This window comes from Bombus vosnesenskii, unplaced genomic scaffold (genome assembly GCF_011952255.1).
Source record: "Bombus vosnesenskii isolate JDL3184/JDL3185 unplaced genomic scaffold, Bvos_JDL3184-5_v1.1 scf7180000013352, whole genome shotgun sequence".
Taxonomy (NCBI): domain Eukaryota; kingdom Metazoa; phylum Arthropoda; class Insecta; order Hymenoptera; family Apidae; genus Bombus; species Bombus vosnesenskii.
This window is the reverse complement of record NW_022882988.1, coordinates 1,694,980-1,707,053: the sequence shown is the minus strand read 5'-3', so window position 1 is coordinate 1,707,053 and position 12,074 is coordinate 1,694,980. Positions and strand designations below refer to the sequence as shown.

The 12,074-nt window shown below is 46.0% G+C and overlaps 1 protein-coding gene across 2 annotated transcripts in view; it reads left to right on the top strand.

Moving 5' to 3' along the window:
- The first annotated feature begins 3,158 nt into the window (after positions 1-3,158).
- Positions 3,159-12,074, top strand: part of LOC117236752 (proton channel OtopLc) — a 34,081-nt gene continuing 25,165 nt past the window's right edge. Inside the window, exon 1 of one of the 2 annotated variants that reach the window (XM_033499959.1) lies at positions 3,159-3,399. Coding sequence is in view for 1 of the 2 variants with exons in the window: in XM_033499956.1 (XP_033355847.1) it covers positions 11,837-11,975 (139 nt within the window). In the remaining variant the exon portion in view is untranslated. Of the gene's footprint in view, positions 3,400-11,408; positions 11,976-12,074 lie in introns of those variants that run through there. The other variant, XM_033499956.1, reaches the window with a different exon arrangement.

Genomic DNA, 12,074 nt, shown 5'->3' with positions numbered 1-12,074 from the left:
TTTTTTCTTATTATACATGAGATTAGAATTAGAAGAATATTAAGTATGTGAGATCAGAGTAGAAGGAAAAGATTTCGAAGAACAGAAGAACAAATATACCGAAATACTATATAGTATTTTCAATCCCTTACAAACAATATAAATCTATTTATAGTAGATTTAAATACCATTTTATATTTCTCAGATACAATACAGTGCTTTAAACTCTATGTATACTGTCATTTATTGGAGTTTATTGGAAAACTGACAAATTTTAGTTTTATCTTTAATGTTACAGTTTATATTCTAAGATATACATGATGCTGGCGAAATAAAATTTTATGATAAAATGATAAAAAAATAAAATCACTGAAAAGCATTTGAATTCGTATGAAACGTCGATGGATACCTTGATAGTTATAACGCTGTGAATTAAAAGTGAAGAACGGTGTTCGATTAATAATTCTCCGCTTTTAAGTACTATCTTTTATACATACGTATGTAGCAAGTAGTCATTCAGAAGCCTGGCGCCATAAGGTTTATAGCACGATCGTTCATGGCGGTAATCTATCGCACCTGCAGAACCATCCAGTAACCTCATTAAACATCTTGCATCCTCGCTGTCCGCGATAGATTGCAAATTGCGTGCAGCGTGCATACTATTCGCGAGCACGTTCATGAAACACAGTTCTTATCAGCATTCGTACCAGACAGAAAATTCTTGCGAATAATCGAACGTTTTTATAGGTCTCGAGAACTGATCGTGAGTTTGTTACAAGAAAATCGTGCAGTGATCATAAAATGTTTGCGAAGAGCCGGTGATCACTGTTCGTCATCATGTCCGATGGTAAGTATGCGTCTTTACACACTCGCTGTATTTTTTTTCCTTCGTTTTCTTTCTTGCAACAAAGATACAACAATTAAGCAATATATATTCTTTATTACAAATATCTCCTAAACCATTGAACATTCGGTGAATCAACTGAACGAAAATAATATATTTTTCATCTTCTTGATTTAACAAATGACACTCGTCCTGCCGGGATTAAGTTAAATGATCAGGTGAATTCGCAAATTGATCTGCACACGCAGGAGAATTAACACGGACGATAGAGTGGGATCGGAGGGAAGGCGGCTGGGCGTTGAATAAAATCGGAGACACATCTTAAAACACAGCACGCATGCAGCTCATTTTTATCGCGGCACGCGTGTGAGAAGGGTAAGAGAGCGTTGCACAAGAGAGCATGCGAACACAACGACCCTTTACACGCCTGCAATAATGTTCACTCGCAAGTGGATCGTTGGTGTGTACCTTGCTCTCTTTGCTCGTTGTTCGCTCCTTCGCCCTTCTAGATATTTTTGATTTTCGATAGCAAACAGCAAATAATAAATAACGGTATTAATAGCGTTCACGATAGTAGCTACGTTTGTTTCGATGGACTTAACCTACATCGACAAGTATCCATACATCGGCATTATATTTTAAACGAATCAAATTTTAAATGCTCGAACGAAGGAACGAAATTATACAGGAAACGAATAGTGGGATTCCTCTTAATGATACAGGTTGTGTAAAAAAAAAAAAATCAGGACGATCGTCTCTCATGGTAAGCACGAAGCATCTGGTGAAGCGCGATAGAGGAAACCCTCGACGAGCCAAACATTCTGGTGGCTGATCGTTCGTGAGCCGGTCCCCGTAATTAAGGGCTAAATTCAACCCTCCTGGGCGTTGTCGGGCTCCCGTCGCTTCGACGAGGGTGTACTTTAGCCGCCAAACTCTTCGTAATACGCTCTCGTATCCATCGTTACTGGAGCCCGTTTAAATCGTAATGGAAAAAATCAATACCCAGGAAAGAATATCCGAGTCCTTTGAAACCTGTACCTACAGTCGAAAACCGAAGCTAGTCGGTTTACATCTATGAACGGAAAAAGCGATTTTTCCATCACTCTTGTACAGTGTCCGGTAATTTACGACCGTGCAGCATCGAAATGCCACTAGAACACGTAGAAATTCGATCGCCAACTATACGCACCCTTTCAACTGTTTTTCCAATTTACAATTCGACATCGACAAAGGTAGAACGCTTTAACCAAGTGTTATTCAGGAATTTCAAAATTGTTGTTAATCGTGAGAGCCAAACCAGCTGAAATAAAATTCGATAAAATCGAGCAGACCAGGGGTTAAAAATTCGATACGGGGAGCCGAAGTGGTAAACGACGTCCAAATAATCGCACCCTATAGCGCGAGAAACGAATTTCCGACACACGGCAGAGACGAGAGACTCGGGGAGCGTCCTCGAAGTTCTCTGGCTCCGATTAATCCGTTGCTCTGGCCACTCGAGGCCGCCCTCCGACGCAATTGCATCGCTGGAAGATAAAGAGCCACCGGTCGCATTCATTCTGCCGCTAGACTCCAACTGCTTGCGAGGAGGAGGTTCCAGGTCGGTCGCGATGCTCCACGCGATACAGAAAGTTTCGCTGTGCGCGACAAAGAATAGCGACGGATGGTCGACGATAAAAGCGGGAGGTAGAGTCTCGTCGACAACCGGTGCGATTCGATACAGAGAACCGAGTGTACAGAGTAGAGGGAAAGTAAGAGAGAAAGCGAGAGAGAGAGAGAGAGAGAAATAGAGAGTTGCAGGGTGAGCGGGCTAGGTACATCGTCGGGGGACAGGCAAGCGTCACGGAGTGGAAAAGCGTATCGCGGGGGTTAAGGTATTGATCGTGCTTCCCCATCGTGCATGGGGGTGGCTTCGCGCACGGCGACCCCCATAACCGTTGCGTCGCCATTACAGCGCCATGGATCGTACGGGGACGAAGCGGCAGCGACAGTAAAAGCGACCGAACTTCTCCAACTACGAACCGTAACACGCAGAAAGGCTCCGAAGGGGGAGCGTTTCCCGTTGATGGGAAAAAGACGGGTTACGAGAGGGTGTGACGAGGACGGTGACCAACCGTAAGCTTGCTTGGACAGGGACGCGAGAGGTGAATGAAAGAGGAAAAAGGAGAGAAAAGACGGACGTGGAAGAGAGAAAAACAGAGAGAGTGAGAGAGTGCGAAAGAGAAAGAGAAAGAGAGAGAGAGAGAAGCAGCGTAGAAGTCGCGTGCATGGACAGAAAGGTCTGTGTGGTTCGCGGCGAAGCTTCCGGGCACAGCGCAAGCTCCGAACACCTTGTTTACATTCGACGAATGCCGCAGAGGAAGCACGTTGCTCGAGGAAAATAACCGAACAGTTGGTGAGATCGTGGCAGCGTGTCGCTGGACATAGTACTACCGTTCCATTCGGCCGACGACGAGAAGGGAGAACGTGATTACAAGATAGAATTCGCGGGAAGATAGAATACGGGGGTGAAAACTGAATCGGGCCATCTCCGCGACTCATGGCGTTCTACGAGCGCATCGTTGTTGCTTAATGGACGGGTGAGTACGCTTCGCGTAAGTGCACGTTGAGTGGCTTTTTTGATTACGCTGTTTTCCCCCTTGCTTACCTCGTCCGCGCGCGTGCCTGTTTTCTATTTGCCTGGATATCTAGTTTCGTCCTGAATGACGGTCTATTTAACACGGTTTACTTGTCAGCCGAAAATCATGTAAATGAGAGAAGACAATGGTAGATACAATCGCCTTTTCTATTTTTGTATCAAAACGTTCGTCGATGAAAGACACGGAAAAGGAATCTTGGTTCATTGAGCAAACGCCGATGAACGAAACGCGACCGTAAATTTTTCCCGCGCTCCTCTATCTAATGACGCACTCTATAAGTTGTTCAGCGAAACGCTCAGCATGTTGCAGCAACGCTCGTTTGTTTGACGTCTCTGCACGAAGATTCCAACAAACTGGATTTTGAAGAAATTAATGAACTGCATATATAATTGTCGTTCCTAACCTTAATTACGGGCAGAAACTCGAATCGCATTACAATTGCTTTATGGCGGACGCGATCATGGCCAATTAGAGAATTTATGGCTTGGCCATATCGGTTGCGGAAAGCGCGAATACAACGCGATAAAAAAAGAAAAAAGAACTAAACGACGTGAATTTCGATTCCGCGACGCTTTCGCGGTCAACGACTTTTTACAGCAAAACAATTTCCACGCGAGCTTTATCGATCTCCAAGCTAGTCGCGTGTAACGAACGCATCAGGTACCGGCGTAAGTACATAACAGGCGGGATAATAGCATCGGAAGTCGAGCTATTTACTTGCGTAACACTGTTCGATTAGGTTCTGCTAATCGATAAACGAACGTGACAGACAGATCGGCGTTAATTAGCGATTGATCGTTTCTGCTTTGCCGCACGCCTATCGTCTCCACTTTTTCATCGATTCCTAGTGCACATTTCTATCATACAGAAAATTGTAAAATACTTTAAGAAAGCTTCAGTCGCGCTTAATTTCGATTTTTTCAAAGTGTATATTTTTCGGATTAAATGTTCTGTGGGATGCGTGCAATCTTCGTGAAAAAAGCCCGTAATCGATAGCGACCAATTAACGCGTTCCCGCCATTAAGGCTCTCGTTGTGGCGAAAAGCCGCGAACTCGAAATCTGTTGACCTTTCGGTACCGACAACGATTCAGGAGCCAAAAATCGAGTCAAGGTCCGGCAAATAAAAACCACGGTCTCGTTCGAATACGTACGCGAAATTGGGTGTGTGTATGTGTGCACGCGTATATACCGGGTGTCTAGGTTCATCGGGCCGTGGCATTGAACCGTTGTGCTGAGGTCGGTGGAGAAGTTGGACGAGGGGGCTGAAAATGTAATGTGGGAAGGGATGGCCGACCTGCCGCGAACACACACTCTTCTTTCTTTCGAACGATCGTGAAATATCCTCGTATGAAATTCGAAAGAATTCTTACAAATTGTCAAAAACGAATTATTTAGTTCGCGAAAGATTAATAAAGAACCAGAGATTTTAGAAATTCAGAGCTTCCAAAATTTAAGAATTTATGAATGCGTCTTTTGAAATTATACATCTTAGCGAAATTTCTCTCTGAATGACTCGTGTTTGCATAAATCGTTAGGTCTCAATTGTGACAGCTTTGATACGATCTAGAGCTAGATACAGATGCGTCTAATCCGACACAACGTTCTTTTCGCTTCGAGTCGAAGACTTGGATGACAAAGGCACCTACTCGGTGACGACCGACACACATCAAAGAATCTTGTCGTACAGAAGGACGCTTTGCAGCGTTCAAGATTAAAGTCGCGAAAGGAAAAAAAAGTTCTGGAGTTTCTCCTGGGAACTTCGTCCCCCGAGAACAACGACAACGCGAATTTTCAGACTGGAAATTCCCCTTAACAATTCGTACCTCGATTCGACACGAGCTAATAGATAGAACGCTTGTGTCTCGTGTTACAACACGAATCGCAAGAATTCAACGTGACAACGAGAACACGAATCTCGACGATAGCAGAAGCGATTCGTTTCGCTTTCTAAAATTTGTCAGATGTATTCGTAATATTTTACTAGCGTAACGCGGAAATATTCGATAGAAGTGCATGTACCGATCGATGGTGCAAAATTTCGTGGACGCGGGAAGCGTGAAGCGACAAGAGCCGAGGGGAAGCCACGATTCGCGAAGAGAAAGGAGAGAAGTATCGGGCGCCCATCATAAAACCACGATTATTCGCGTTCGAGCCGCCAATCGCGACGCGAGTGCCTCGCGACGCGGCTCACAATTACGAGATTCGCGTTTCGAGAGGGCTGACGTCGGGGAAGTCGGATGAAAAGTTGCTCGTACTTCGACACGCAGTATCCAGGCGATAATTTCAAGGAAAATCGAAAAAAGCGTTTCTCAGTGAAAATTCTTAGACCGTCAGTGAGCGAAAGTTTAATCGCGTGGCTTCATCAAGGAGCAAGTTTTCACAGTGAATATCTTTTCATTGATCTTTTTTTGTGAAACGAGATCGAAATTCGTTATGGAGGTAAGAAACTAATAAAAATAGTAGAGTCACGGAATATTGTAACATCCTTAAGGACGTACAGATCTTCAATTTAACATTATTTTCTGAAGGCTACGATTAAACAGGAGATCTCAGTGATTTATTATACGAAAATCTGAAGTTTTAATCTCAGAATATTTCGTCGAAAATACACGTTCTTCGTTTCTCGTTCTTCGGTCGCGACGCTTTCCGCGATCTGGTGAAAACTCGCATTAGTTGCGTTCGTCGTCGCGCGAGAACCACTCGGATAAACCCACGGTAATAGATCCGTCGTAATAGAATTTTTTCCCAAGACGAACGTGGGATCTGATCGAATGTCATCTCCTATTTCACAACCTCGTCGGTTCTCCGCGACGATCTCGCAACTGGTCTAAACATTCGTTTGTTGGAATATCGAGCGAACTAGCAAACGCACGGAAAACTCGACGACTGTTGTTCCCGATTGCCGCGCACCATCCATCCCAACGACCCAGTTTTTTCCCTTCAAACTTCTCTCTCTTCGACACATTTTTTTCCTTCCCATTCTTCCCCTTCCTATATCTTTTTTTTTTCTTCCGAGCACCGCGTCATATTCGCCGTTTCGTCGAACCGACAGAAAATAGCGAGAAGCGCGGAAAGCGGATAATATCGGACGGGAAGAACAATGGCGGTTGTAATCATCGTAACTACTGCGATTATTATCTTGGGAGCGCGATACCGCTCTGCCACAATATCGGCGTCCCAAAGCCGCTCAACATCGGTGCCTGAATTTACGACTGTTAATGCTATAGTCAAAAGAGCGAAAATAGCGAAGAATGGCATTCCGAATCGTCAAACGGCAACGCGAACCGAATAGTCCGACGATCCTCTGTTTCCTTAGAAAGGAGCACCGATGAAAGAAAACCGAACGTTTTTGATTCGATTAAAGGTAAATTGGATCGAATGAACTCGTAACCCGAATAAAAGTAGAATGTTTTGCTTCCATCGGAATCGCGAAACAATAGGCGTGCGCGATTCTCTGACTCGTAACAGTGTATAGACGCGCTATTGCTTACTCCATTTTCCCGGAAGCAACCGTGCTGTCGCAAGTATAATTTTATTACATCTTATCTTGAATCATCAAACTTTATACTCAACAAAGGAAAACATTCTGTTACTTTCTTCGAATTCTACCGAAATCCTGGAATTTTTATATTTCAATCTCCATCTTATTTCAAGGAACAAGAAAACTTTTAACGCGTCAAGAAAATTTTCAACAGAATACCGAAACGAGAAATCGCGCGTGCCGATAGCAATTGTTTTATATTTGAGCGATGCTTAATATTTCTCAACCGTAACTGTAGATTGAACAACCTTTCTTTGTTCAAAGTAAAAATATCCAAAAATTTCATTTGTCTCAAAATCGCCTATTTTTATTTTAAAAGTTCGATTCCAAAGATGCCACGGTTCATCCAGGTTCATCTGTTTCATAAATTATATTCCATCGTACGTCTTCGCATCCTTTTGTCATTGCGTATGGTACTGATATTTCCTTTCCGTAATCTGTTTTTTTCGCATGTGTAATACGATGCGGAAGAGCGAACCACTTTGCTCATCCCTCAACGACGACGATAACAATATCCAGAATTCAAATCCGGACAGACCACGGTTTACGCAGTTTCATGCGCGAATCTCGAATTGGTCCCGGGTGCGGAGGTTCGGTCGAGCGAGGTCGCGGTATCTCGTCGGTGGCGCGGTTGGGTCGATGGACGGTACATGGGCGTCGCGACGCCGGCGCCGGCACGAAGCTCACAGGTGGTCGCCATGCAGTCTGGCCGTGTTTCGTGTCGGATACCGCGGCAGCAGCTCGGCGTGACGGTTTTTCGAGGTTCACGACCGGCCGACCGAATCGATCCACCGCCTCCGCTGCCGCCGTCACTGCCGCTTCCGGCGTCCGATTGTTGTGACGCCGCGTATCGCGCCGGGAACCACGCCGCTGCCGGCTTCCAGGCCTCCTTATCCTCGACGACCTCCACCAACAGGACCACCGTAAGCCTCCCTCTTCGTGTTCGACCTTAGACAAGGCTTGTGATCCCTGCCCTTCCCCTAACCCTACTATGGTACCGACCTGCGTAAAAGCCGCCGCGAGAACGTGTGCTCGAAAAGCGGACAAGCTCGATAAGGCAGAGGAAAGCTGGATAGGAAATTATCTGCAGATTAAATCCGATAGAATCGCGTTCGAGAAAGACGAGGATGGAGTATGAGATATCGATAATGGCATGTCGAGGGTGGTATACAGCAACATCGTAGTTGACCGGCTGGTTTACGTGCTACTTCTCACGAGTGGATGTTTCTCTTACGACGATATAAACGAAAATAGGAGAGTGGTAAAATTCGGGGGATGCTGCGAAGGGTGGTGCGTCCTAACCTATTTCGAGTCTCTTAACCTATACTTCGCTCGTTCGAACTGTCGTAAATAAGGAAATGTTTTTTCCAGAGACTCGGGTAGCTAGAAAATTATACTAAAAAGGGAGAACTATACTAAAAAAAAAAAAAAAAAAAAATAGGCAAGTTCGGAGTGACTGGTAATTTCCTCTGGATAAAGAAACGAGTGAATCGAGCGCAAACAGTTCTATCAAGATATTGCTATTGGCGGTTTCTACCGATGAGGTAGAGATATAGAAAGAGAATATTAGAGGGGTAAATCAAGAGGAGGGAAAAGGTAGAATATACTAAAAGCAGCAGCTTATGGAGCCGAAATACTCAGGACTCGGTCGATATTTTCCGAGAACGTCGAAGGGGCGGGCATATCGATCAGGTTCGAGGACGCGAGTACGGGCGGAGCCGGCGCGATAACCTCGCGATGTTTTTGTTTCTCCGAGACTACCGTACTACATATCTGTGACCGTGCATTCTCGTATGGACTGCTCATTGAGATTTCTCGCTGCCTTCCAACCCGATACGTGTTGCTCGGCTGACATCAAGCCAATTCCTATATACACACACACACACACGGACTTCCTGCGCGAGTCAATTTCCTTCCCGAAGATTGTCGATTCTCTTCCACGCGTCATTCATTATTCGTCGAACTATTGTTTCTCAAAACACTCTACTTTATGCATTCCCTTTTTCATTAGATAACACCGTAAGCAGAATTTTCGAAAAAATTTGTGCGTTTTCCGGACACAGAATCGCGTTGTCAGCGAAACGTGGAGGAATTTAAGAGGCTGGAATTCGATGAACGCGAGAACGAATGTCGGAAGCCGAGAAACGACAGGATCTCCACGCGCGGCGCGATTCCATAGGAGAGCGTGCTTCATTTTTAATTACATGCCCACTTTGTTCTCCTCAACGTCGCAACTTCTCGCCGCTTGGCAATTGCTGGCTTCCGTAGCCGCCAACATCCGACCGAGCTCGAACAACGAACTTTCACTCGCGATTCGTTGCCACGTTCAAGCACGACAGATTAAAAAGACACGGATTCGTAAAAACGTGCGAAGGATGCACACAGCTGGCGCGCTTCGGTGATCTCGCAGTTTAAATTAAATGCGCCAGTAAGAAACTGGGTTAGCCGCTCGCTGGAGTCGAGTTCCATTTCTCTGTTCAACGACGCGCATTTCTATGCTCGGTCTTTTTGTCGCGCGCAGGCTATCGCGGACGGTCGCGAAAGAAAACAAAGTTTGCGTGAAAACTTGAGCGGACGAACGTCTTACATCGGTGGCAAGGAAATAATTGTTGACAGCGAAGAAAGGTTGGCTCGTAATTGCATCCTTACAATATCGCTGCCGCTTGTTTTCAAGGGGAGATATACTTCCGCGATTAGCCTCTACGACCCCTTTCAGTTCTGACGTTAATTCTCCACTTCGTGTCGTTACCTCGTATCTCGATGCGTTAAGAATCGAGTAATCAGTGCACGGTGAAACAACCAGGAATAATTAAAATTACTCGCGATAGAGCGTGTCACTGTGGCAGCTCGATTAGAGAGAAAGAGCGTTCGAGCTCGTCGGTTCGTTTCAAATCCGCCATTTCCAGGAAGTTGTTCGAGAAGAAATCTCGTTTATCGCGCGCTTTCAAATATGGAGGAGAGCTTATTCCGGGTCGACGATTTTCGATGTGTCCTCGGCGCTTTATCCTCGCGAGACGTTTGTACACGAAGGGGGAAACAGGCGAGGACAGAGTCAGGGGATGAGGGTTCCAGTCGATACGCGAAATTGAATCGAAAAGCTATGGAAGCGAAAGGTTCTCTCTCGAGCTCGAAACAAAACATTCAAACAAATCGCGACGAAACGAGAGCACGAAGGGAATATTAATAAACGAGAACAAGACGGAGGAAAAAGGAATATCGAGACTCGTTCAGAGAAGAGCTCCATGGGCTATCGATATTTCAAATGCGAGAGCTCGGGCACAGAAAGTAAGCGGCACAGTTAGCTTTGAGTATCGTGGAAAGAAGAAATTAATTAGGCATCAACCGACGATATTAACGATTTACACGGAATTCTTTAGTCGTTCGACAATATGGTAATTGGCGATCACGTTTCTAGAATTCCATCGAGAGTACGACGACGGTCTCATAATAGAGAATATATTAGCCGGCTCTATCGATCGATCGATATCGGCCTAGCGGTTTATTCCGGTCTCAGAGGTTCTAAACGAGCATCGAATTCGATCCATTACAGTATTCGGATCGACAATGGGGTAACTCCAAAGAAAGAGCACGATCACTGATACGCTTGGACCGAAAGGAACGCTATTCCGGGACGCATTCGGGATCTTTGATCTGTGTGCACACGCTTAAAGGATTTACGTGACCTGCAGGGACTCGAGGAGTCTGTGATTACACGTACGTTCACGGTGCACCGGGCGGATTGAACGCGTCGCCCTCGAGCAATTCCAGAGGGTGTTCGTTAATCTGGCTACGATTGAAAGCGCGGATAGGATTCGATATTCGAAAGAACGTGAGGCGAAAATATGGAGCGTAGTCACGGAAGGAAAAAAATAGGATGAAAAAAAGAAGAGAGAGAGAGCAAGAGAGACAAAGTGGATGACCCGGAAGGAACGAAGCGTCATCGATCCCTTGACTCTAATAAAATACGCGTCATTTTGTCGATTCTGAACGTTAACGCGAACCAGGGGGCACCCGTCGGGATGAGAAACAAAAGGGAGCCGTGGAAAAAACTGATATCCATCGCGCACGCGAATTGTTCTCAGATCTGAAAAGCGACAAGAGAGTAAATTAAGTCTCCTATCCCGGTGTTCCATTAGCGGTGCTAACGTGGATCGATGACGAAGAGGGGGATACTAACGGGGGTGGGGTTGGTGAACGCGTTCGCTGACAAGAGAAGATCTGTAATAGCGATCGGTGAATCGCGTAGAATGGCGGAATGGCCGTCGAGCGTTCTGGCGGCCGGTATCGGCGTCGACGCCGTCGTCGGGCTCACGAGCGAGCAAGCGTCGTTCGAAGGCAGGTACGAAGGAAGGGGGAAACAAGGTAGCGTGGGAAGAGGCAGGTAGGGGGTATGTGGCAAAAGGCAGAAATAATTCCACATTTGCCGAGCTGGCTCGCACGTGTCACACGCCTAAGACCCGCACACGTACGCACACGTGTCCTTTTCCGTTTCGTTCGCCACACGTGAATAGACAGAGAGACACATACCACGCCGACTGCCGAAACGGGAACGAAGGCGAACAATCAGAGCGAACTGGAGGTGGAAAAGGAACGACGGAGGAGTCAGCACGTACGGAGAGGATAGGGGGAAAAAGAGGGATAAGGATAGTGCGCGGCAAATAAAAGGGGGAGGAAAAATATATAGGAAGGAGAAGGAACAGTGATAGCCGACCCCCGAGGATCGTGATTAAAGCTTGTGACGCCGACGAACCGCGGATTTCTAAATATATAGCCGGCGATGTGCAAGAATAGGAGGCAAGCAGCACGACTCGCGATCGCGTCTCGAGAGAGAACGAATGGAACGTGAGCTTGCAGTGGGCACCGCGACGCCGCGGCGTCACCCGGACGCGCGTTCGGATAGGTCAGTTATCGGGGAACAAACTAGCTGCCGGCGGGTTCGCGTTAGAATCCTGTATCAGCCTTACTCGCACACAGGTAACCAAGGATTTTCCGATTACTTTACTTCTCTGTATTCCTTTTTAACTCCTCCTCGTCTTCTTTGTTTATATCGGACCGCCATCGATTCTCCGTCAA